The 26,104-nt window shown below is 41.9% G+C and overlaps 3 protein-coding genes and 1 long non-coding RNA gene across 9 annotated transcripts in view; 1 reads left to right on the top strand and 3 right to left on the bottom strand.

The window, feature by feature from the left end:
• The first annotated feature begins 1,814 nt into the window (after positions 1 to 1,814).
• Positions 1,815 to 9,010, top strand: phyhip (phytanoyl-CoA 2-hydroxylase interacting protein). Its single transcript, XM_019885223.1, has 5 exons — positions 1,815 to 2,000; positions 4,768 to 4,937; positions 6,965 to 7,139; positions 7,309 to 7,426; positions 7,539 to 9,010. The coding sequence occupies exons 2-5, from the start codon at positions 4,770 to 4,772 to the stop codon at positions 8,083 to 8,085; spliced, it is 1,008 nt and encodes a 335-aa protein (XP_019740782.1). The 5' UTR covers positions 1,815 to 2,000; positions 4,768 to 4,769; the 3' UTR covers positions 8,086 to 9,010.
• Positions 2,994 to 4,460, bottom strand: LOC109525010 (uncharacterized). The gene is made up of 2 exons (XR_002170062.1): positions 3,993 to 4,460; positions 2,994 to 3,406 (listed from the first exon to the last, which is right to left on the bottom strand). It is a non-coding gene; the product is annotated as an uncharacterized LOC109525010 (long non-coding RNA).
• A 440-nt stretch (positions 9,011 to 9,450) lies between the features above and the next one.
• On the bottom strand, positions 9,451 to 17,194 carry LOC109525008 (DNA replication complex GINS protein SLD5). Of its 4 annotated transcripts, XM_019885227.1 has the most exons (9): positions 17,121 to 17,194; positions 16,936 to 17,034; positions 16,782 to 16,868; positions 15,180 to 15,293; positions 14,996 to 15,093; positions 13,361 to 13,449; positions 13,181 to 13,271; positions 12,992 to 13,096; positions 12,093 to 12,576 (listed from the first exon to the last, which is right to left on the bottom strand). In XM_019885227.1, the coding sequence occupies exons 2-8, from the start codon at positions 17,026 to 17,028 to the stop codon at positions 13,000 to 13,002; spliced, it is 669 nt and encodes a 222-aa protein (XP_019740786.1). In that variant the 5' UTR covers positions 17,029 to 17,034; positions 17,121 to 17,194; the 3' UTR covers positions 12,093 to 12,576; positions 12,992 to 12,999. The 4 variants fall into 4 exon arrangements, with proteins under 4 accessions (XP_019740784.1, XP_019740783.1, XP_019740785.1 ...); XM_019885226.1 differs by lacking the exon at positions 12,093 to 12,576 and adding an exon at positions 10,599 to 10,631 and having other exon boundaries at positions 16,936 to 17,170; XM_019885225.1 differs by lacking the exons at positions 12,093 to 12,576; positions 13,181 to 13,271; positions 13,361 to 13,449; ... (3 more) ...; positions 16,936 to 17,034; positions 17,121 to 17,194 and adding exons at positions 9,451 to 10,436; positions 10,588 to 10,631 and having other exon boundaries at positions 12,992 to 13,073.
• A 1,960-nt stretch (positions 17,195 to 19,154) lies between these two features.
• Positions 19,155 to 26,104, bottom strand: part of arid5a (AT-rich interactive domain 5A) — a 9,638-nt gene continuing 2,688 nt past the window's right edge. For 2 of the 3 annotated variants that reach the window (XM_019885216.1, XM_019885218.1), the window contains exons 3-7: positions 22,779 to 22,932; positions 22,635 to 22,687; positions 21,137 to 21,234; positions 20,914 to 21,070; positions 19,155 to 20,829 (exon numbers count right to left, since the gene is read on the bottom strand). In XM_019885216.1, coding sequence (XP_019740775.1) covers positions 19,750 to 20,829; positions 20,914 to 21,070; positions 21,137 to 21,234; positions 22,635 to 22,687; positions 22,779 to 22,932 — 1,542 coding nt within the window. In that variant the 3' untranslated portion in view covers positions 19,155 to 19,749. The remainder of the gene's footprint in view (positions 20,830 to 20,913; positions 21,071 to 21,136; positions 21,235 to 22,634; positions 22,688 to 22,778; positions 22,933 to 26,104) is intronic. The other variant, XM_019885217.1, reaches the window with a different exon arrangement.

Here is a 26,104-nt window from a genome sequence, read left to right on the forward strand (position 1 = left end):
GCCCAGGGAGAACATGGAAACTCTACACAGGGAGGCTGGAGCTGGAATTGAACCCAGTACCTCTGCACTATGAGGTCGACGTGCTAACCACTGGACCACCGGCCGCCACCCCCTCTCCCTCTCTCTCCCCCTCTCTCTCTCTCTCTCTCTCCGTCTCTCTCCCCTCGTTATTCGGCGACTGCCACTGTAATTATCTTATATATATATATTATCTGAGCAGTTTATCATCATGAGAGATGCGGAAGTGCTGGAGCCTATCCCAGCAGTCTCACTTACGTACCGGTACTTTTTCTCAAATCAGGGCAAATTTCATACTGCTCATCTTATTTTGGGGCAAAATCCGACAAACTGAATTCACCATTCACAGAATTTACCAGCATTTGTACAAGTTAGTGTTTTTAATTGGATTGTTGTGGGTAGTTTAACCTCATTAATCACACGTTTGTCTGGCTAGAACAGGGGTCTTCATTCTTGTTCCTCGAGGGTTTCCTGGATGTTTTATGCCAAATTAAGATATCCTTTATTGTCCCACACTGGGGAAATTTACAGTCTACAACAGCAAAATTGGGGGTAGAAAGAAGAAAAAAAACAAAGTGTTTGCATGCACAAAACATGATCAGGATCGTTATTTATTCGATCATTTGAATCAGGTGAGAATGCAGCAGGGAGAAATGGAAAACAGGCAAGACAGTGGCTCTCGAGGAAGAGCAAAAAAGATCACTCGAGTCACCATTAATTAATTAAATAATCGACCCAATTAACGCTTACATCTGGAAATGTTGCACGAGTACGTACAATAAGCACAATAATAATCTTATTGACAACTGAATTGTTGTCTGAAATTGTCAAGCTTTATATGAAATAGGCTACTTCAAATGAAGTTAAATTCAATTGGCTCTTTTTAGGTGTACCTAATGAAGTGTGGCGAGTGTAGACATGAATTTTCTCTCTGCCTTGGATCTAAACTGTACATATAAGTGTATTCATACAGTTCGTTTTTATGTTATTTGTTTGTGAAGATAGCAGATAGAAGTTTGTCAATACCTCTTTTATTGTCATGTTTGTGCTAAATCCATTCCCATTGTTTAAAAAGAGATTACAGCCATTAATCTGAGCAGAGCGTCTCTTGACATCGCTTTTTTAATCTCTGGTGAAATCCTAAATGTTGACCCAAGGAAGCAATGCAAAACATCCCACTTTGCGACTAACGCCAGTGCAAATCTGCTTACTCTGGGCTCACATTGTGGCATCATTTGCCAGAGGATGGGCTATGAGGGTAGGTTGCGGGGAGGGGGATTATACTCTGTGGAGTAAATCCATATGGCATTGCAGTTGGCACAAGTGCTGTTTAGTTACTAGGGCATCTCATCACATGCACTATGGTTTGAATATTCTCCGACTTCAATGTCTTGTTTTACGTTTTGTTTGTTTGATCACAACCTCTGTATCCATATGTCACTAAAATGTGTGCGGCGACATTTATCAGTGTAGCAGAGTTCGGTGAACTCTCTATCAGAGCGCCACAGTGCAACACTTTGGAGGAGTGATGCTGTGTTGCGAACATGCTGATGAGCTTGTCGTGTTTGACAATTCTCTTTTCGCCTCACCTCATTTAGCTCTGAATGCATCATGTGCCGTGCAGCTGCGTAAGAGTCAAATAAACATCACGCTCAAAGCCCACAGCAAAAATGAGACTGGGGTGGGGTGGAGGGGCGAAGGGTGAGAGTGTTTGTGTGGCACACACACACACACACACACACACACACACACACACACACACACACACACACACACACACACACACACACACATGGATGAGAGAAACAGACGGAGAGCAGGGGAGAAAGAGACAGAGTGAGAGAGGATCCAGTATGTTCGTTTCACCTCCTAATCAGTTTTGCAGGGGGATCTATTGGTGACTGCAGCAAATAAGGAGACTCAGAAGCGGGAAAAGAAAAATCAGACCTAAAATCTTCAATCACACCTTTAACAACAAACAAGTAAGGATTTGTTTTCTATTATACGATCAAGCTTGAGATTGTAGAAAGGAACACAGTTTCCATCATATTTAGTGCTGTGATATCTGTTCCCTGTTGAGTGAGATGTTATACAATTGTTGTCATTATTCTCAGCCGTGTAGTGTCCATGCATATTTTTCGGCATTTGTTACCTTTCAAGCCTTTCTCATGAGTATTTGCCTGTCCATTTATCCTCATATTATTCTCATTAATGCTTGCATTAGTTGGGTACACTGACAATCTGCCCCTTTTGGACTTTGTTCCCACGGAATATTTTGTCATTATACAGAATGCGATGCTGATTACACTCTCCTACTTGCAAATCAAACTTCACCAGATATATTGGAGACTGAGCATCATTGCAAGGGTGAGATTCAAATTCCAAATCCCAAGCATCATGCATTCTAAACATGCATACATTCGCTGGGACATTAAACAAGTAGTCCAAATGTAATCTACAGTAGACGGAACAAGCAATTATTTGTCTCTATATTTAATGGACACAAAAGAAAATACTTTGATCTCTGCTTACTGTGCTTTATCTGCTGGCGTGCGTGTGTTAGAATTAATCTGAGTGTGGAGCACACACAAATAATTAAACTAATGAGGTGTTTTTCTGTCAGATCCATCAGGCAGACCCAAATTGCCTCATTTGGAGCAGCCGGCTATTACAGTTAGCGTTGCAGCTGAGAAAATTGGCTCTTTTTTTTCACAAACTGATGCACAAATGAGGGCAACAGGGATGTGTGAGTGATTTGGAAACCTGAATTTGAACTGTGCTCACATGCACTGGATGGATTTTTAAGTAGAACATTCAAAGACAGCGAGCTTTGATGAGTGCCCTGTGAGAATCTATTGTTGGCCCACTTTCTGTTCCTGAAGAAACTTGGGAGATGAAGGGCATATAAACAGCGGTGAAACATGAGCAATTGTCTTTTTCCTCAGGCTTCAGCGAAGGATGGGCTAACGCACACATTTCACAGTTCACAAGCTTTAATGAGAAGCTGCAGCCTGTCCATCATGTAAGGCCTGGACAACACCTCTGCAGACCTCACAGTCTGCCAGTGAAAGCATCTTTGTCCATGTGTAATGCAACATCATGAGCGTGTTAGGGTTGCTTCCTAAACGACTATATCATTTATTTTAAGCACACATACAGTATGCATAATGCTCAGTTCAAGAGGGACGGATTGGTCGGACTAAAGGAAACATGCAATGTGCTGCGCTGCAGATAAATGAGGCGGATAGCAAATCAAACACACATCAAAAAGTGTCTGACCCTGGGCTGCTACTGAAGGCTTTGTGCAGCAGTGAAATGGCTGATGTGTGACCAAGGAGTGATTCATCACCTTCCACAGTCACTACCTAAATCTCCCCTTTGTCCTGTCCTGCCAGATGAATAAAAGACGAGCTGTCATTGTAAACAGAAGACTCAGCAGTTACAAACATATAAAATAAATAAATAAATAAAAATTATTTGTTTTAGAATTGAGGAGATGGAGAGATGCTGCTGACATGTAGTTGCTGGGAGACTGATGGAGGTGATTATAAAAGGCGTGTCATCTGGAAGCGTCTCATGTTGCATAACGATGAGAAATGTCAGTTAAGGCCAGCAAATAGAGGGGGAAAGGCAGCGAAGGACAAAATGAAAGCTGATCCATGGATGAAAGTTTAATTTGTCTCGGCTTCAAGAAATAATGACCACAGTGTTGACTTTGTAGTTCCTTTTCACTGCTGTCGTATTTCCATCTTGTTAGCATGCAGCTCCATATTTCAGTTTGACATTTTCATGAAGTTCCTCATGGAACAAAAAAATAAATAAAATAAAATAATATTTGGTATCTTACACCAAACTTAAAATGGAAGACATATGCTTCACTATATGGCGGTACCACCAATAATAAGGTCGATTGCAATTTTGTTGTTATTACTTTTGGCTTGTACCATTACGGATCGCCACAGTGTGACACTCACGTAATATGTCCGGCATGGCATATTTCCTTCCTGAAGCAACACATCCAGTTTCTTTAATCCAAGATTGGCACATGCAGGGTGTTGGGGCACTGGCGGTGAATCGAAACCGCACCGCCTGCGCAAAAGACAGCAGCATGTAACACACAACCATTGCTATCAAATCAACTACAATACACTTCAAAATAATAAATCATCTACAAATAACCATTTACAAATGTGGAAACCTTACTAAACTTTCAAAGCATTGTGTGTGATACTTTCCAAGTATTTCAATATGTGTACTTTGTCGTATAAGATATTAAATTGACAGAAAGAGCATAATATTATAACTTGCCATTGATATGAAATGCAGATGTGGTAAATCCTATTTTTAAAATATTTATAGGCTAATTGTGGTATTGCAAATAGAAGAAGCATGTACTGTATCAATGAGGTAAGGAAGAAAATAAATTCATACAAATGTGTGTTTGTCCAAATGTTTAGTAAAACATGAAGTGCATAACCAATTAGATGATGGATAAGGTTCCAAACTGTGTTTAAAATTCCCTGATGCATAACCCCCCCCCCCCCACACACACACACACACACACACTGAACTGTATTTATTTGCATCTATCTACTTTGGATGTAGAGCAGCCATATTTACACACTTAAATATTCACAAGGCTCAAGAGATTATTCTTTGCGAATATGTGACAGTGATTTTAATGAAAGGGCTTTCAAAAATGATATGCCGTCCTATTTCTTTCAAATGTCCTGTTTTATCCCCTGACAGAAATGGACACCCCTCTCGCTACCCCTTGCAACATTCAAATATGTGAGGTGACATGTGATTCGTTTCGCATCGTGTGGGACATGACTCCCGAGGACACAGCCAGAGCCACACACTTCTTCATTGACCTGAGCCGCAAAGAATGCAGGGATCCCAACCGCTTTAAACACAGGGTGAGACGACCCCAAACGGCCTGTGGCTCTGTCTATTACCTGGATGAAATTGTTTGTCTTCATATAATTCATTTGGCATGACAACAGAAGGCTTAAATAGTCAAAAGCCGATTCACAAATGTCTGGTAAGGTGAACGGACATTCTTTCTAGACTAATCTGAGCACAGAAAGCAGCGGATGTGCCCTTTCAGTCTGTTCCAATTGAAGCGAAAGGAAAAATGAGTCCAGTCAACAGCTCTGGGCCTGTGACTCACTTGTACTTGTGTTTTTACCACACATGAAGCACAGACCAGTTATTGTGGTAACCACTGCTAATGCACATCAAATTTAGATTCCAACATTAAGTCAGCAACACACCAGGTGCGCTGCTTACATAGACAGGCGCAAGTGCGCTCAGCGTAAAAACTGGCACATCTTCATTTTCGTGCTAGGGCAAATCAAATTTACAGTGTTTGAGAATTTGGTGGACTGTGCCACACCTCGAACCAAGGACATTTTATGTCACACATTCCCGGCACACCTGACAATTTGGTGTCAGAATGTAGACTGGACTTTAGTCAAGTTGCCAAACACAGACGCATTATGGCAATTTAAGGCGGTCGCCAAAACCTCAGTTGGCAGCTGCCAACTGTACATCATCCGCAAGTGGAGATCTTGCAGTTTCTTTCAAACATACTTTACGTGCCCCGATCTCCTGCATGGACTCCAGCGCCTCTTCTCCGCTGAATTTAACGGAATAAAGGATTGACTGGGAATCAAGTCGGCTATGTTCAGTCCCACAATGCCGCAAATGTCCATTTCTACCTGCACCCGTCTACGAAAATACCAAAAGAAAGAAAACTCCACCCATGCGCACAGACTGTACGAAAATGTCGCTCAAGTCTTTGAATTGTGAATTTTGGCTAAGCCTTATACAAATATGAAATCACAGAACATATTATTTGGCAGGGGTGAAAATGCTAATAGCATTCCCATTTCTCTCCAATGAAAGTTTTGTTTGGGAAACATATACTATTGTTTTTCTTGGTCCAAACATCAACTGACACCAAAATACAGTGCTACCCTGAATTGGATATCACATCAATCTTCTCCATTGTAATTGATCTGAATGTCATTTAGCTGTTCAGGCGCCCCCGCCCCAAAAAAAAAAAAAAAAATACACACACAATTGTTTTTAAAAATGTAGCATTGTTGTTTTGGATATCTGCCTTTAAGGGGCGTGGCCTAGTACAAAGTAAGTGATGTTCCAAACCATAAAGCTACAATAGAATGGTTTTGAGCATCTGTGCCAAATGTGAGGCAAGAATGGGCAAAAATGTCAATGTCTAGATGTGCCAAGCCAGTAGAGACATCCTGCAAATGATTTGCTTTTGTAACTGCAGCGCAAGGTCACCCTACGAAGTATTGACACAGGGAGGACTGAATCCAAAATGCACCCCACCTTTTTCAGACTTTCATTTGCATAAAATTTGGAAAACAACGTATCATTTCTGTTTCACTTTAAAATGATGCCCTACTTTGTGTTGGTCAATCACATAAAATCTCAATCCAAAACATTTGTTGTTGTGAAAATACAAAATGTGAAAATTTGAAGGGGCTAAAATACTTCTTCAAGCCACTGTGGTATTCTATTTCCTTCTTTTATTGACATTTCAGATAACACACAATTTCAGAGTGACTCGCAATTTGTAGTTTAAAAAAGTTTTTTCAATAGTACAAACGGATTGAAAACTGTTTCTTGAACATCGATAAAAGAGCAAAAGAAAATTACATTATCATCCATGTTTGCCATGGCTATGCTGGCCTCATGAGTATTTAGTGGCACTTCTTACACACCTTGGCCAAAACAAAGCACACTGGTTCGATTAAGCGTTTCCAAGTTACAGCCGCTTGGGCTTGAAAGGAAGATTGTGATATTAATGCAAATCCTATTGAGGGAAAGACTTAATTTACATAGCCATTAAAATTTCCTTTGAAATGTTAATGAATGAAACAGCATGCAGCAATGTTTCTGCTCTGACCTCCAGGATGTGCCAACCAAACTAGTGGCGAAGGCTGTGCCCCTGCCCATGGCGGTGAGGGGCCACTGGTTCCTCAGCCCCTGCACAGAATATTGTGTCGCCGTGCAGACTGCGGTTCGACAGCCTGATGGTGAATACTTGGTGTCAGAGTGGAGCCAAGTGGTGGAGTTCTGCACAGGAGGTGAGGCGCCTGACAGCCAAAGTGATGCTAATGTATCCCATAAATTGTTACGTAAGCGTAGACAAAAAGAAAGTGGCAAAAAAAACCATCTCTTTGTATGTAGGGTCATTAGCATTTGAAAGCAGAGCAGACTTTTGAAATGATTATAGTGCTCCTTTTAACTTGGCAGACTACGCCATAGAACACCTTCAGCAGCTTCTCGACAAGGCCAAAGGCTCTGCGGGAAGGCTTTTGAAATTCGCTGTGTTTTATCGCAATCAGCATCCTGATTACTTTGACTGCGTCAGGTAAGTGGAGCATTAAAATGGCACGAGAATGAATGACTACTAAGTGGAAATATAATAATGGAAATATAATAATGGAAATAATGGCGCTTTCTCCTCTGGATGATTGGATTAGAAAGGAATTTGCAGGTCTGATGCATCCTGCCCTTAAAGACACAAGTGGGAGTCATGGTTCTCCTATAAATGGCAAACTGCAGGGAGTCTTCTTTAGCTGCAACACTGAGTTCGATACAGGACTCCCCCCCAAAGACTCTCCCTACGGCCCCCTGCGCTTCCAAATCCCAGCTGGACACCTGCTCAACCCTGACATCTCCCTGTACTTTGCTGACTTCTACTGCATGTACACAGCCTACCACTATGTGGTTTTGGTGCTTGCCCCTGTGGGAACAGAAGGAGACCATTTCTGCAGAAGCCGCCTCCCCATGCTGGACTTGGCCAGCAACCCCTTCTTAACATACACCGCCCCCCAGAGGCCGGGGGAGGAGCCGCACTACTGCCATGCCAGCGATGTCATCCTTGAGGTGCTTTTCACAGAGCCGGTCAGTTTGGATCAAGGTACCGTGGAGCTAATCAGTGGTCACCACCAGCTCATGAGTTTGACCACGGCCAATGCCAAGAAAGATCCCAGCTGCAAAGTGTGCAACATCAGCGTAGGCCGCTGAGCCACATGATGATTTAGGACGGGCCGGGGGACAGCCGAGCGTCTCAGGCTGGAAGACATGAAGCTCGTCGCGTGTTGGCCAAAGGCCAGAGGAAAACACCCGCTTCCCGCGGATGTGCATGCTGTTTTCGCTTCTCTCTCCCTCCTAGTCTAGAGTAGGTGTTTCCAATTGAAGTCAATCTCATGGGCAGCTAGAAACGGAACATTTTATTGACATTCACCAGACTAAACAAAGCTATCCATGATCCCTGGTTTCTTGATGGTGTTTTAGTTTTATTTTATTTTTTTTTTAGCTGGTGTCATATTGGTTGCAGTCACACAGCAGTCAAATTTTTAGGGATTCTAAATTTGAAAAGAAAGAAAAACAATAAATACTATGGTGGCAAAATGGCCCTCTAGTTTCACATCTGCATCATAGTTCTGGCCTTTGGAGTTTGAATGTTAGCCATGACCTTCCTATGTGGAGTTAGCATGTTTCCCAGTGCTCATGTCAATTTTTCCAGGTTCTCCAGCTTCCTCCCACGCTCCCCAAATATTCATGTTAGGTTTGCTGAAAACTCTGAATTGTCCATAGGTGTGACTGTGCATGTGAAAGGTTGTCTGCAGTACAGTATATGTGCAGCTAGCTCGAATTGGCTCTAGCTCATCCATTTCCCTAATGAGAACTAGCACTACAGAAAATGGATGGTTGGAATAAATAGCCACAATTGTCATTTGGCATAGCAACGGGCGCTTTGACAACATTGGCTGCCCTGTTTTGACCGTCCCCTATCACTTCACTCTCCTCTACTCATGTTGCACCACCTCTTGAAGGTTAGATTCTATTTGGTGGCCAGGTGAATTGTCTTATACACTAACTTGCACTTGCTTTCGGTTTGCTTTCACATTGATGAACACGAGCTTAAAGTAATGTCGCCCTAAAAACATACTGCACATGCCTGTTTTAATTGTTATGTGTGACTTAAGACAGTATTTGATTTACTTATGTGAGTCCTTCATTTGTCTGATTCGTCATGTGTTTGAAAATGTGTGTTTTACACATTAGACGAGACTTCAGTCCACAAACACTCTCTAGTTACAGATGTGATAAGGACAATGGGTGCGCAAAGCCTCCTGCTATCTGTCAGATAGTTTATCCGACCAGGCCTGAGCTAAGATTAGCTTGTATCCTGCTCAGGGGCTTGGATTTGGCCCTGACGAGGTATCTGTGACCTGTTGGGAATCCTAGATATGTCCAAAGTGAAAGGGATCACCCACCCTCTGTTATAACAGTGATGAATGGAGTAGTGATGAATGGACCAAAAGTAAAAGACTGTCGTGTTGACTCACACAAATAAGACTGGTTTTCAATGAAAATGAACAACTATACAACAACGTGTTTTTTAATTAATACACAAAAAGTCAGAGGAAAACACAACACACAATAAATAAAAGAACCTCGTAAGTCTAAGTAAAAAAGTTAATTTACATTAAAGTTGAGCTTGATGTCATGTTGTTTGACTTCTCTAATTGTGACAAAGATGTGAGCTCACACACACCTTAATTGCATAGTTCTGTCCATTGTTGTTGTCCCAAAAAGTATTAGCCTGCCCTCTTGGTGAATAACTTAAGCAGAATTCTATCTTCCTCTTTGCATCAAGCACTTTGGGTATATCTATGTCAAACTGAAAGATGTCTGTTTGCGGCCCTCCAAAGCGCTGCTGCAGGTGCGTGCAGGGCACATCTCTGTAGCTCTGCCATGAGTCAAAGGTGATACGCACACGCACATCTTTTTGGAAGCTGAGGTTTTGGACTCGGGCGATGCCTCTGAGGTTTTGCCCAGTGACCGTGCAGTTCTCCAGGGTGACCATGTTCTCAGCAAGCTTTGCACGAAAGGCCTGGAAATTAGCGGAGGGCTGCGGGAAACCGAGCGTGAGCCGTGTACCTGGACAGCAGGTGCTGACCGTGCAGCTGTAACCAGGCTCAGTCATCTTAACCAAACCCTGGAGGGACGGCAGAGGATCGAGGTCGGAGTGGTCCTCCTCGTCAGAAAAGATTCGCACATCTGTCAACGATTGGCCCTTGGAGTCAGCGAAAACCACATGCTTGTTCTTGACCGGGGCCAAAACATCATTGTCATCATCCAAGTCCTCAAAGCAACCTGCGAGCGTCTGGGTTGGACCGACTTGGCGTAGGATGTCAGCTGATGTGGCCTTTGGAAACGTGGAGCGGATGCAAGGCCGCAGGGGTTTCAAGATGGGCACCCAAACATGAGGACACAATTGCTTACGTTGGTTCAGACACAGCCTGACGGCAATCTCCACAAGTCCAGCTGACTGAGCCATTGAGCCAAGGCCAATTATGGGCAGGAAACTTGAAATACATCAAAGTGGCATCATGACTACAACTTTCATGGATATTTCTTTTACATAGATGTATTTAGATGAGAGAACACCCCAAATTAATTACATTTCCATTTGCTCGTGCCAAGAGTGCATGCACATCAACTCTATTAAGTTCTTACGTTGTGCTGGAGGTCTCCATGCTGCTGGCGTGGTGCACAGAAGTCTTGAATAAGACGAAAATGTGAGTGTGTCAGTAAACATAAAAAGTTTACAACATCCCATCTTACTTACAAAATGGTGGGCAGCCAGCACTCCTGCGAAAGTCTTTGGGCTCCCTTCACCCACAGAGGACTCTTGTGTGATGTTCCATTTATACTCACCCAGCTACCCTGTACTACTCCGCCCCCTCTCTTCTATTGACCAGGTTTTTTTTTTTGAGGGGGGTTGCTCTTCTAACAATATAGAACTAACTGCCATTGATGCATGACAGTCAAGTGAGGAATGTGTGACCTTTGTCTGTGACTGAATTCCGTATTTGAGTGTCAAGATATACAGTTTAAGGCCCATTTGTCCTCACTAATAAGTCAATTCAGTGCACTAATAGAAAAGCGACAGCACACATGGTTGCAGACAGATGTCAACTTGTGCCTCACTATTAACATATTGTCATCCTGCTAGTAGGCCAAAGTCGACCTACTAATGTGGATAAAGCTTGTATTTGCACATGGGCCTTGAGGACAAGGAATAAATGCCCAAACAGTTCACCATTAGGCCATTAGAGCAATTACTGACAGCACATAAGTGAAATGCTCAACCTTAAACGTCTCATTGATGAGTACAAAGTGTTCAAGTGCATCGATCTTATCCCTGATGAGTTGTTGTGAGCATGGTAAAGGAGTCAACACGGGTCATCTGGAAAATGCAGCACTCTGCTGGCTGGCTTGTGTCCTGAAGGGATCCTTGTGTCAGATTATGTTGGCATGTGTGGCGCCGAAGATTACAAGCCATCTCTCGGCATGACTGTCATTTAACGCATCAGCACTGGCTGCAGTCAGTGGGTGAAAGTGTGCACTTGAAACCGGATGCATGCTGAGATGTTTGGATAAAAATAAATATTTCCATTACCACCAACTTGAGCTGTCAAATTAATTGCAGAAGGAAGTTATATGATCTTAAAATCTAATTGGGATCATGAGAAGAGTCATTGAAATTGTCATAATCTTTCATGTATACATTTTAACGGTCACATTATACAATCCAGTTTCCACCATTTACGCTTTTAAGCAGCTCTGAGCAAAACGAAATTTAGCATCATTAATAATTTGATCACACTGGATTAATGCAATGATTCATCACAAACATGAGGCCTTTGCGCTCAGTTCAATCAGTGCTTCATCCCTTGTTAGGGATCATGATTTGGCAATTAGAGCGAGTGCACACAATGAAAACTGATTGCTCCCGCTGAAAATTACACAACGGCACGATTAGAACAATTATGTCTCAGAGAAGATATGGTAACATTAATAACAGGCAGTTTAGAGGACAAAAATGAAGAGACACTATTAAGCAAAACCTTTTCTCAAAGCAACATATGAAATACCAGGGTAGATTTACAGCAAAAGGGAGTAGAGCCTGTTCACATGGCAACGAAGGATTTGACACAAAAGGAAATGCACAGATGCCCTTTGTATTTCTTCACAATTCATTTAATGAAATGAATAAGCCTTAACCACCAGACAAAATAATTCCGGCAGTACATTCCATATTTTGGGCCACTGCCATCATGTCTGAGACACGTATTTAGGCAGGACTCTTTTTTTTTTTAAACACAGTACTCCCCCCCATACATCATGTGGGAACACGCAATAGACGGCGCCATTCAAACCAGCGGTCAAAATACAAAATGGTTAAGTTACCATGGTAAGCTTGCATTTGTGGGCTTTTAATGCAGCACAGAAATTGTCCACTCCACTTCAAAATGTGGACATAGTAACAGGAATCAATATTAAGTGGATCGGATGTGCCTGCCTTTGAAGCTACGGGCCTACTATTGGGACACCAATCACGCATGGAGCATAAGGTCTGAGTTGCATCCAGATCTGTAAAACTGTCTGCTACTTGTTTTACAAGCTGTTGGAGGCCAAAGCGCCCAGAACAGAAACACAAACCTGCAACACAATGTACACTCTGCATTAGCTGCATTTCATCATTGAGTGAAGTTCACACTCGCATTCACAGTCATGGACAATTTTGATTCTTCAATTAACCGATCATGCATGTTTTTGGGAATGCAGGAGGGAGCCAGAGGAACCAGAAAGAACATTTAAACTGAGCACAGAAAGCTCAATGATTCGAATCCAGAACCTCAGCACTATGAGGCAGATGTGGTGGCAATTCGTCCACTCTGCTGCCCCAATTACAACACATATTCTTAAACTGTTGCCAAGAAACTATGCAGGAATAAATCTTAGAGCTAAAAATAATCAAGATGGCAATACAAAGGAGCCGCTTACATAAGACGGGCAGAAAAATCAGAGAGTGTGCATGAGCTTGAGGGGCAGCGCGGACTTGAGGCTTACTTACCTTGACATTTAGATCAGCTGTGCAGCTCCACTCGAAATAAGTGGTGCGATGGTTCGATAGCGCATGAGATGCTGAGAGCCCTCTTCAAGATCCACAACGTACTCTCTGAGACAAGAGATGAAAATGTCAGTGATGTTACTTATGTGTTAAAAACAATCATGTTCAGAGAGCCTCACAAGAGTGAAGTACCTCTGATCGTCGGTTTCAGGCTCCACTAAGATGTTCTCTTGGCTCTCCTTCACTCGCAGGAAAACAAAGGAATCCAGGCATGGCGCTGGCACTGAGTTTCCATCAGAATGAACAGAATCAGTATTCAAAGGCGTCTACAGGCCATGTGTGCTAAAACTAGACAAGATTAGAACACCGTACCTGCTTTGAGCATGTCAAGTGTCTGGAGGATGGGGGGCATGTGGCTCAGTGCCACAGACTTCAAGTGGCTTTCTGTGTTTGCAGCATACCTGGACAATGCAAACATACACATATGTAAACAGCAAGCGTACAACTGAAAATAGAATATTAGGGCCAACAAAAATATACACACATGTAAAAAGCTAGCGCACAACTAAAACAGAATACTAGGGCCAACACAAACCGTGCTGAGATGCAGACACAAAAAACGCACAAGGGTTTTATTGCCAGGAAGTGAGACAGGTTGAGGTGGTAACAACTGAAAGGTAGTCAAAATGATCAAGTCGAGGAATACAGGAATGCTGGAGCATAAGCGAGTACGGCAAGCCCGTGTACCATCAATGATACTTGTACCAGATTTTGAGAAGCACAGTAGCGTACCTATACCTAACCAGGGTTCCTACAACTTCACTCAAGTTAGATTCAAGACTTTTAAATTGTATATCAACTTAAATTCGAGACCAGCTTCACAATATTCTCTCTACCCAATGGTGTCTAATGTTACTACAGTACATACATGAAGTGCATCTGCCTTGAAACGGATTCTAACCCCAACACAACCTTTTATTTTGCTTTAGAAACTGTATAAACGAGTGTCTCGTAATACTGTGAACATCCCCTGGTCGTTATTTTCACATTTTAGTGCTTGTTTGTTGAACTCTTGAATTTGGGCTAATACTGTCTGTATGGCGCTATCTTCAGGATAAACACTGCACTGCATGTGAATTTTGCTTTCTGTCCTGTGGACAGGACTGGCAAGGAATTCTGAGGTCATTTTCAGGATCTTGAAGTAGTTGCTCTACTAACATGGGGTATACGAGAGGCTCAGTCTCGTACGTGCCTCCGTAATGAGTTGGAGTAGTCGCGTTTGTGAACGTTTTCTTTATATCGAGTTTCAGGTAAGTGTTTTATGAGCATCGCATTTGGTTAGTTTATTTAGCATAGATTGTCCTAATATATTAAGCACTCGTTTTTAGATTCATGGATTCAATGCCGGTGGCCTTCCTGTGTGGAGTTTGCATGTTCTCCCCCGGGCCTGCGTAGGTTTTCTCCGGGTACTCCGGTTTCCTCCCACATTTCAAAAACATGCATGGCAGGCTGATTAAACACTCTAAATTGTCCCTAGGTATGAGTGTGAGCATGGAAGGTTGTTCGTCTCTGTGTGCCCTGCAATTGGCTGGCATCTGGTTCAGAGTGTGCCCCGCGACTGCCTGAAGACAGCTGGGATAGGCTCCAGCACCCCCTGCGACCCTTGTGAGGATAAAGCGGAACGGAAAATGGATGGATGGATTCAATGCCTTTTAAGACTTTTAAATGATCCATCCTATGGACAATTTACGGTCTTCAATAAACCTAACATGCATATTTTTTGAGTGACAGTAGGACATTAGAGAGTTTCTCCAGGTACTCTGGCTTCCTACTACACATGCAAAACTACACACAGGAATAGACGTGCTAACCACTAGACCAGCAGGCATGCTGACTCTGAAGGTGAGGACCTTTGAGGCTCCAATTTACCCGCAACCCGAATGACAACAAGCCGTATAGTAAATGGGTGGATGTAGGTTCCACTGTCCTGTATTATGCTCTGCTCACTCTTTAGCAAAGGCGAACTCCTCAGGTGAAAGCAGCGCCGGTTCTCCTTTGCTGCGCGACTTCTCCTTCTCAAGAACATGCGGATAGAACTTTTCAATCTAAACCCAAAAATACACACAAAGCCATGGTGTCAAATAGCATGTAGCGACACCGAGGTGTACAAACATTTGATGAACTGCTCGACCTTCTGCAAGCGAGAGCGCAGGTAGCTGCACAGCACAAAGCGGATGCGGTCAATCTCCATGCGATGGATGCTGGCTTTGGGGTCACCTTTCTTCACCCTCTGTAGGTTTGCTTCCTGGTGAAAGGAAGGGGTGACTTGACTGAGTGGAATATACAAACGTACCATATACAGTATAACACCATGAATATAAAAAGTCTGCCAAACCCTGACAGGGTGTGATATTAAAAATGAGAGCAAGATAAAAAAATGTAAAACAAATGTCCATCATTAATGTGACCTACAAACTGTACAACTCAACCAAGAAAAAAAAAAATGAACCAATCACATTCAACTCATGTTAAATGGGAGGAAGCAGACTCCGGCCACTCATTAACCCCAAATAATGTTGAGCTATTCTGGTAGGCTTTTCCATTTGTTAAATTCTGCTTTCAAACAGATGCATTCCTATTTTTTCCTTTGTTACTTATTTATTGTCAATTGGCAACATATATATTTTTTCATTTCATTTGAGTTTTAACTAAAAAAACGACAATGGCAAAAAACTAAATGTTCAAATTAAGTGAAATAAAAAGATTTGATTTAATAATCAGTTGTGTTTTGTTCTACTTCTGTATGAGTCACAGTGGTACTTCTGGAATGAAAAAAAGGTTCAGGGGTAAACAAGTCAAAAACTGTCCGACACCAATTGCCAGACATGAAGAGGATGGAACATTGTTGTACATTGTACATTTATGGCAAGTACTAGACAACTAGTACTTGCCATAAATTTCTGCAGCTATTCAAATTTTACTGTCAGCTTCTTAGCCGTCTCCCTGAACAATTTTCTTGTCATCTTTTCAGCATTTTTTTTCTCCACTTGATGATGATTGTCTGATTGTGTTTCATTGTATTGGAAATTCTTTGGCAAGCTTTCCTGACTGCAACACATTTTGAACAATGAACTCCCACTGATGCTGTGGGAGTTTAAAAATGTCAAAAATAAAAAGCCTATGTTTATTTGGGTTTTATGAAAAGCACTTAAAAAGTAGTAGGTGTGTGCTGAATCCCATCTCATGATGGTTTTGCAAAACTTTGAACACAGTAACCTCCCCAGTCATCAGAGGGTGTGCACACTTACTCACCATTTCCGATTCCCCCCCCCCAAGTTACAATAATGGTGGAAAGAATTTTGAAATTACATATCTTGGTGTCATTCTATACATCACCCAAAACTGTCATTTTAACAAGAGGGACTTGCTCCTACTGATGTATCTGTATGTGTATGAAAATTGTTAAATGCTTTATCTTGTGTATCCTATTTGTTTATGCCTGCACCTCGGGTCTGTACACATAGTTGATTCATCATGTCATGGTCCACAGAGTCAGAAAGCAAAATTAAAGATCGATGATGTCGGAGGTAGATTTCTCGTGAGTCAAGGTAGTCAGCACAGTTGTTACCATGGTGACACTGCTGCGAACATTAATAGAAATGTCTGTGGACCCTCATTCAAAATGACAGCAAGTCAATTAGATGGTTATGGATTCCCTTCTATTTCTTTCTTGAACTTTGAGGTATTTTTTCAAAAAACGGGGGCAAGAGGGGAGGGGGGGGGGTCAATATACCATGTGTGTGAGTTGCTCCATGACACACTCCACCACCTCGGCCTGGTTGGCTAGCAACTCCGGTGAGAACTTTTCATTGAGCCAAGCCTGCGATAGAGAGAAACATTAGAACGGGTCCAGTATTATACATTTTTCAAAAACAACTAGAACTGGCCTCCTCCAGTTTCGCGATCAAGTCGGCCGGAGTCATGTCATCCTCTTGACATTCTTCTTGGTTGGGGTCGTTGTCAGAGAGCGGGTTCGACATTATTTCCTGTGTGTTATCAGGTTGAGTTTTAATTTCAAACGATAATGAAAGCAGCTCAGCCGAAGTTTGGTTTGCTTGATTTGCTAGCTCACCGTCGGCAGCAACAAGTCGCTTGTTTATTCGCGCCTCTGCGGATGTTCTCGCGAGATGGTACATTTAAAAATCAACGTGAACCTGATTTTAGACTGCAAGGCATAGCGTTTTGCGGTTCGTAACTTATACTTTAGTATATTTTGTCTTATTTATTTAGTACAGCAATTGAATAACGAGCGTTTGAAATAGTCGTATGTAACATCCAAATGGTTTGTGCTTGACAAGAGATTTTTTTTTTTTAAAAGGCAACGGGGCTAAAACATGCCATGCCAGTTACTATTATAGGTGACTATTTGAATCTTTAGCATATAAAAGAACACATTGGCTCCTATACTGTATGCGCAATGGTCAAATTAGATCTATTGTAGTTCTCGTAGTGCCATGTGCATCAATGCATAATTTTGCATACCATAACATGGAGATTATTATGGCCTTTATTACAACACTATTATTATAGTTCTCGTTTTATAATATCCAGAAGCCTGGCGGAATTGGTATTTTTGGTTGTTGTGTGGGATTATTAATTTTCTCCAGAAGAATACAGAAGAGTTTGGAACTGAAAAATTGCAGGAGAAAAGTTTCACAAACTGTTCAGTTGACAAAAAATAAATAATGTTGATCCTAAACGTTTTTAAAGTATCAAACAATATGTTTGCTGCATTATTTCATGCTTATTGTCTTAACATTGTTATGGAAACATAGTCATGGTTGAACATGAGACTAAATGCATTATCCTGTGAGCGTTAACGATGATACACAGACATGTGTCAATCAAAAGAACTGAGAATCAGGGCTCCAGACGAACTTTTTTTTTACAAGGATCACGTTGGCCCCTCACCTGAAATTATAGGGAGGAAAGTAGAACATGTAGAGGCACACACTGTCAGACGACTTGCGAAGTAATTATTCACTCCACTCATTTTCACTAGATCATTGATAAATGGGTTGAGTGTCTCACTGAAGTTTGTTAGCAACAACAAACACTCAAGACTAGTAATTAAAAAAATAAATCTCTAGTCGCACAGGTGCAATTACATGAAAAATTTACTTCCACTGTCTTAAATTTTTAGGGCCAGTCTTGCCTGTGAGAATTAAAAATTAACCTGGATGTTCTCTTGTTTTTTTTCCACTGTCAGTAAAATTCCATGACCATCAGAAGCTGTGTGGTATGTGAAAAGGTCACACAGTTGCTTTGTAACTGAGAAGGACTTTGATGTAAATGTGAATTTACCGTTTGTGGTTCCAATAGACGATGTTATTGTCTATGAAAGAGATCAGTGAAGCTGTGACTTAGATTCAGGAAATTAAGAGCACGGTTTCTTATCTGAAGGGTAACATGACAAAGAGTCAGAAAATGTAATTCAAGATTCCTTACCTGAAATAAGGTTTCAGATTTTGTAATTTTATTCTGATGGAATGACATTGCCACATTTAATGCATTCATGTCTTCTGACAATAGCTGAAGCCAACAATTGCTGGATGAGGACACTACTTAACTGTGCATGTTTTAACATCACCGCATAACATTGAAGTTTATTCATGTTCATGAATAATATATTTTTTTTTAAATAGGGGGCTACACGGTGAATAATATTTAGCATGTTTTGCTCACAGTTCAGGGTTCAACTCTGAGTTCCAGGTTGTGTGGCTTTTCTTCAGGTACTCTGGCTACACATTTCAAAAACATGCATAGTAGGTAAAGACTTTAGAAAAGGGCTGCCACCAACAATTATTTTGCAAGTGGACTAGTGACCGATAGCAGTCGCAATTAATCGACAAATCAGATAATGTAAATCGCAGCATATCACAACATCAAGCAGTTGCTCTTATAAAAGCATCATAACCTTACAGCCTGAATTATTTGAGGTATGTGCACATTAAAAATAAAGACAATTAAGATGATAGTATATTGGCGTAAAACTTTTGCCAAGACGACCATGCGAGTTGGTAGGACGGTTTACAGGGGCGGATGGAAATTACTGACTCGCTGTGGTGACCCCTGAATAGGGACGTGCCGAAAGGAGAAGAAGAAGAAGATGATAGTATATTCAACTTTTATTAAACTTTGCAGCTTGTCCCAGCATTTTGACATATTTATAAATGTTGTTTCAGATGAAATTGAAGGCGATACTGCGGCCTTAACATTTTTGGCGGTAGATGTTTGTGCATTTTAAAAAGGAACCAAAACCAATGAACTATACTAAATAACACACATATTTTCCAAAAGGTATCTGAAATACTGATAGACTTGTTTCCGTTTACTCACAAATTTACTTCCTCAGTGTGAAATCTAAGACCTTGTTGAACAAAAAGGTACAAATCTGTTGTATGAATGGCGACTGGTGGGTACAAGGTACCATTTGTCATCGAGTGCAAGGATGGGCAACTAATTATCCTCCCCAGAAAAGTGTTCCTCCCCACCTATTTTTGGGTTAAAAAACACAGTAAACAGTTCCACAAAAAGCATAGGGAACAAAGAATTAAAATCCCAGAAAAAATGGGGAAAATCCAAAATATGAAACCCATGAATATGCAAATCCATGAATGTTTGGAGATTCCACTGAAATTGTAATAAAGGTATTTTTCCACAAGCTGAAATTGCTAACACCTGGAGATAAAATGAAAGAATCACAGTTTGTGTTGAGTATAAAAGGTGGGAATGGTGTATGAAGTGCGGGGACCCCACAGAGGGATGGTGTACGGGTAGGGGTAAATGAGAGCAGAGTGAGGCGTACTGACAGGAAGATGGCGGTATGGGACCTGAGACTGAGGTATTCTCATTCTGGGGAGGAAGGCCGTTTGCTGCAGCGTGGTCTGGAGATGAGAGTCTCTCGCTGACATGTTGTAAGACGGCGTGATGTAAGTGGCGTGGGATGGCCTCTGCTGGGTGGGAGGAAACTTTGTTGGCATTGCCCTGAACGTTTCCCATGAGGGCAATGAGTCCGGAGGGATGTTTTTTAAAGATTTGCTGTGATGCGTCAAAGCCCCGTGTTGGATTCTGTGGCCTGGCCAGATCGGCGCGGGGCGCGGTAACTGTGCCGATTTGGTCAAAACTTTGATGAAACCAGAGGAAGATGTTGGTACACAGTCAGACTTCAATTTGGTCGAAGAGTGAAAGGAATATGTGAGGTCTTTGGTGGAAGCTTTAGGCTCTCTCATGTGATTTTTATCCTTTGAGGAGTTGACTTGATCTCTATCTTTCCTCTCTCCTGTTGTATCTTTTGACGTTTGTCCCCTGGGTGTGTCATCATTTCGGATGAAACAATCGGGGGCCAAATCTGAGCTCGGTGCAGAGTTCTGTTCGTCCTCTGATGAGATGGAGCACAGGGATGGGCTCCTGGAGGAGAAGGAGGAGGAAGAGAGAGGGCGAGGCGAGCTGTCAGAGGAGTCACACTTGTGGCTGCCAGAGGCTGGTGACGTGGAGCGGTGAATAACAGAAGCCCTGTCACTCTCCCCCTGCGGATCCGCTCGAAGGCTGGCCTGTGCTACGCGCTTCTTTTTCTCCAGAGGGGAGATGACCTCTCCAACAGCTGAGGAGATGTTCGCAGGCCAGGCTGTTGTTGCGGGGCTGTGCAGCAGGTGTGAATATGCATAAAGGTCAGGGGCAAGAGGCACTTGTGGCTGGTGCCTGTCAGTGTTAGCCGACCAGAGAGCAGAATCAGGATGCACCACTGCTCCACTCCGACTAGCGGCCTCTGAAAGCAGCCTCTGCAAAACAAAACAGTTGAAAGTATGAATAATCACTACACAGGAAACTTTCATCTGCTTTCATCCAGCATGACATGTTGATACCTCCGAATCTTTTTCTCTGTCTGTTTTGCTCCTTTTCCCCTTCCACGCTGCTTTTATTTTCCCTCCCGAATTCCTTTTATAAGGCTTCCTTGGTTTGCTGAGAGGCAGAGGCTTATCATCTTCTCCTTTTAGGTGTCTTTCATAAGGCAACACTAGCCTGCAACATGAGTCAGAATGTATGGATAAACATCAATTAATACATGTAATATCTGATTGGCTTTACCTCTCATAGTGTCTGCGAGTGCAGGTTGCAGCACTGGTGCTACCGGGACTTCCTCCCAGTTCATCATACACTTTCTTCCACAGGCGTCGTGCTGTCACCTGTTGACCATATCACTTTATGACATTATTCATGACAAACATTAAAAATAAAAAAATAAATAAAAACTTGGTTTTGTTGGACAACCACAAATACAACACACTGGTCCCACCACTGCTGTTTTGACTCAATACACATGTGCTTGCCCGAACCGTTTGTAGCATTTGTATGGAATTAGTAAAAATATAAATTCATGAAGATCCATTTTAAGACCCATTTTCAAATAGTAGACAAGACTCAGAATGTTCCCATTCGGAAATAGCCCCTCTCTTAATCATACTTTAAGAAATGCAGGCACAGGGTGCTAAATTTATGACTCACAGTAGAAGGAGCTGAAATGTTCATGTGTTGATGTCAAGTCCCCTCATCTAAATATCATGTGCATGTGTTGGTGTATCAATTACATCCTGAGCGTAATTGTGGATTCAAAATATATCGTGCAAAAATCAAACTAAATCAAAAAGTAAATTTGGTCTCGGTGTACGGTGAAGTTTCATTCTACAGTAGTGACATGACCTGAATTTAGATATAAGTTGCAAAGTACCCCCCGTATCTGCAAATGGGGCAACATAAGATTCTGTGGAAAAAACAAAAAAGTGTTCCTTCTGAGGAGTGATTCACCTGGGAAATTAACAGTCATAAACAAACGAGTCATAATCCATGCAGTGCTATTTAGGAAAAAATTGTGATTACTAATGTGTGTGCCTGTTTTGTCAACACTGTCCTTTCTCTATGCAGGGCCAGCAGTCTCTTGTCCCCAGTGGCGGCCTGAGGCATAAGGCAGCTTAGTGGCTGCTTGGGGCCGTACCTACACTGCTCTTTGAAGAGAATAACAGATCACTGTAATTTTCTTGATAAAGTGGTTGGTGCCCCATCATACCACTGATGAAGTACAGTATATTTGCTTCATGTATGATACAAGCAGAGAACATGAATAAGTCAGTAAGAATGAGCTGTCCAGGCCATTGTGGGAATTAACACCCGTCTATCATTTTATTGTAGCCTCGAAAATATATTGCAGTCAAGTCTTCAAAATAATTAACAAAGTGGTGACGCTTTGTTAATTATATTAACACGCAGCTGTGTGTGAACGGTAGATTAAAATTGAATTCATGGGCCAGCACGCCTGTGACCCTTGTGGCGATAAGAGTTATGGAAAATGGATGGATGGGCTCGGTGCATACATCCATGTTCATGTTCTGTTAGTTTGGGAACGAGAAGTGGTAAATTGACTGCTAAATGCCACTAAATAGCGCTGTGCAAAAGATCAGTGCCATGCAAGCTAGTCATGGCAATGTATCGAGATCTAAGTATTTGTCGAATGCTTCTCTTCCACTTGATAAACATCTGTGTTGTTTGCACCAGCAGTAAATGAATATTTCAATGCATTAGACTGACTTACTGAATTATATCCGCCCAATTTCTCAACTGCTTTAAAGATCATCCAAAGGTCAACTGGGAGTAAAAACAAACATGTCAGAAGTTAACTCAAGTACACTGGCTATTATCTTAGTATTCTTACAGTTTTGAACAGTCACACACTCACTCTGTTTAAAGCCCAAATGTGGAATCCTTTCAATGGGCGAACCCCGTTCCTTCATGAAGGAGTGCAGACTTGATACAAATAACTTCTCCTCTATATGCAGCAGGCTGGATCCTTCCTTACATTCGTGATGGACCTCAGTGACCCGGGGAGATGTCTAAGGTGGACAAAAGCACTGCATTAGGACAACCATACATCCATTCATATACAGTACCGGTACTTTAATTCCCTAGGGAAAATTGAATTGTGACATGAGAATATTCGCATATGTGTATTTGTATTAAAAATATATGTGTGTTATTTAAACAAGGCAAAGGGCAAAACTGAAGATGGATTAAAAGTAGTGATGCACTATTATCACACGCACACGCGCGCACACACACGAGAGGGAAGCAGCGCGAGTTAATGTTGATTTATGTAAACCAACAGGCATGACAATTCATATTTATCCCGCCCCACCCACCCCTAAAAAATAATCTATCCATTTTACTCATCGAACGATTAATTGATACAGTTATACGTCTACGTGGTGACGTTTTCACGGACCAAAATATTTAAAAATATCACTCACCATAACTCCACTTCAACGAGCCGTGGCCTAATGTATCCCGACAAGTACAATAGGACACAGAGCAATGTCATGGCTTTTGCTCTCCATCCATCCATTTTCTGAACCACTTATCCTCACTATTAGCATTTATTTATTTGAGCGATACAGCTCGGCTCGGCTGGTCCGCTTTTTTTACACTGCCTATGCCGCCTACCAGACGCGACAACAACCACAGAGGTCGCACTGTTTGGCTATATCGTCCGGGATGTCGAAAAGTGCGATGAAGCTCCGCTGGCTCGCCTTTGTTTACGTTGCCTACGCCGACTACAGTGCCAACCAGACCCGACAACAAACCACGGAGGTCCCGCTGGTCGCGCGTCATCTCGTCCGCGATGTTGAAAGTACTGTGAAAAGTCGTTGAAACTCCTCAGATAGTACTGGAATTCGACGTTGATTAAATTCACACGATTATGGCGTCCAGCAACAAAAGTAAAAGTAAAATTAATAGGGAAAAGTCACGGCTCGGTCGTCAGCACTCTCTGGTGGTCACCTAGAGGAGGCCATCTGCGAGACGACGTCACGGTAGTCCGGCTGGGTTACGCCAAAGGAAGCCGCGGCTGCGGCTCCAATTCGAATGGATGAGACCGTGTTCTCGTGAAAATATTTACCTCAAGTTTCATTATTTACAATAAATATACTTTAGAGTTGATGAGAATCGGCTGGTTCTACATTCGTGTATTTTAATGCGGCTTTCAGTATCGGCCTAATTTGTCTGTATCGGATCGATAAATGTGACCTCCTTCCCACCATATCAAGACATATCTTGTCTGCAGCAAAAGTGGCATGTTTGAAGGGGGTTGCTCTGTAAGTCTCTTGCTAAAAAACGCAATTCACAATTCATAAAAAAAATAAATAAAAATCGACAAAACATCCCATAAGTAGTTATTGCATCCCTGACACATTTCAAACTGCCCACAAACTCGGTGAAAGGAATTGACAATGTCACTATTTGTGGTTTGCAAGGAAGTAGAAATGAAACAATGCGAGTCTGCACAAAAGCGTCTTATTAGAGAAGTGTACCAGTGCGCAGAAGAAGAGAAGGAGCTATTAAAAGTGCTCCATGTGCACATGACATTGAGCGTGAACTATTGTGACCAGACAAATACTGAGTGGCTGTTAAAAGGCTGAGAATGAGTCAGGGCAAATATTCAAACACGAAACCTCACATTGCCGATCAGACCGTCACTTTCGATACATTGGAAGTATGAAAAACCACGATGGATGTTATTGATATTTTCATTTGACTCAACACATGAAGATGCTGTTTTTTTTTTTTTTTTCAAAAAATAATTTTAGGGCGGACGCTCAACAATAAACAGCTCAAGGTGGTTTCACGTTGAATCAAGTTCCTCTCTGTGGTTCCTGGTTCCGAGAAGTCGGCCAGCGCCGTGAGTAATAGTGAAGGTGCGGGCCTCCAGGCGAGCCCCGATTGAGTCAACCTCCCGCCCGGCACTGCTCTTTCCAGTTTTGTCGTTGCACTTTTTGAGCCCCTCGGTGGTCTACTTCAAACACACACAGCTCATGTTGTCTTGATCCGAAATGAGAGTTCTGTGTACTTCTACATTTCCAAAGGGTTGCAGCAAAACTGTGATACATTTGCATCCGGGGACTTCTGCTTTCAGTTGTACTGTTACCAAAATGATACTGTACTCAATGTACTCAACCAAGCAGTTCATTCCATTTCCTGTAGGTATTTAGTATTTTTTGTTTCCTTTATCAAAAGTTGTGACTGGCCCTATTCCCAGTGTTTGGGTACCAATCGTGTGGCCATTGACACACGACACTACACCTGTTGTCACTTCTGCACAGCAACGGGATCGAAAAGGGAAGTTTATCCCTTTGACACCACTCTTGACTAAGAATGCAAATATTCAGTACAGTATTCAGGACCACATATCCTTTTTCCGTAGATGCCAGCCCAACAGTTTGGGAGTTTGCCATATTTTAAAAAGAAACATTCAACATATGTAACTGATTTTGTTATTAAAGAACTGAAATCAAGGTGCGATGTTGCACCCTACATAGATGAGATACTGTACTGTAGTAATAGAAATAGTCATTGTGGTAATACTGCATTTAAGATTTTCTGCAACATATCAATGCACTGTGCCATTGTTTGGTCAAGTTATTGGTTGGCAGCTGATGTAAAAGTGATGCAGGCAGATTGTCGCCGCTCAGCCAGTTTTCCAGATTTGAGTGGGCGTGTGACACGCCGCGTGTCACAACCTCAAAGTGTGCAGGTACTTAAATGATGAACGTTGACTTCATACGTCACAATGACGTCAAAATCTGATCTTGCAAGCATTTTCCCTTTTATTGCCTATTGCAAACAATTGAGAAACTGCATAAATGTCAAACATAAACCATATCACAGACTCATTTTTACCTCTGATATACATTGGGGAAAAATAGATTTTGATGGCATGGAAACTTTTGGAAAAGTAACCTTTCCTTCCTGTTTTTGTTGTTGTCATGCTGAATGTGACTTTTTTTTTCTCAAACGCTTTAATAGGGGCTTATATTTTTAAAAACTTGATTTTCTTTGTAACTGCCCTCAGAAAATATAAAATGCAAACATTTTTTTATTGGTTCTTAAGGGTTTGAATTCTATCACTTCATGGATCTTTACAATTTAAACACAATTCTTTGATTTTTTTTTTTTATTTCAGATTTTGAATAAATTATTAAGAAGTAAAACACAAGGCTGGGGAGGGGGGGG

This window comes from Hippocampus comes, unplaced genomic scaffold (assembly GCF_001891065.2).
Source record: "Hippocampus comes isolate QL1 unplaced genomic scaffold, H_comes_QL1_v1.1 scaffold45, whole genome shotgun sequence".
Lineage (NCBI taxonomy): Eukaryota > Metazoa > Chordata > Actinopteri > Syngnathiformes > Syngnathidae > Hippocampus > Hippocampus comes.

Excerpts from the sequence above, each read along its gene's own strand:
- phyhip (XM_019885223.1), top strand. The coding sequence starts at position 4,770 with ATGGACACCCCTCTCGCTACCCCTTGCAACATTCAAATATGTGAGGTG. Across the intron at positions 4,938-6,964 it reads CCAACCGCTTTAAACACAGG|GATGTGCCAACCAAACTAGT; the intron begins GTGAGACGACCC and ends TCTGACCTCCAG. Across the intron at positions 7,427-7,538 it reads GATTACTTTGACTGCGTCAG|AAAGGAATTTGCAGGTCTGA; the intron begins GTAAGTGGAGCA and ends TGATTGGATTAG.
- LOC109525008 (XM_019885225.1), bottom strand. The coding sequence starts at position 10,607 with ATGGAGACCTCCAGCACAAC. Across the intron at positions 10,437-10,587 it reads ATGGAGACCTCCAGCACAAC|TTTCCTGCCCATAATTGGCC; the intron begins GTAAGAACTTAA and ends ATGTATTTCAAG.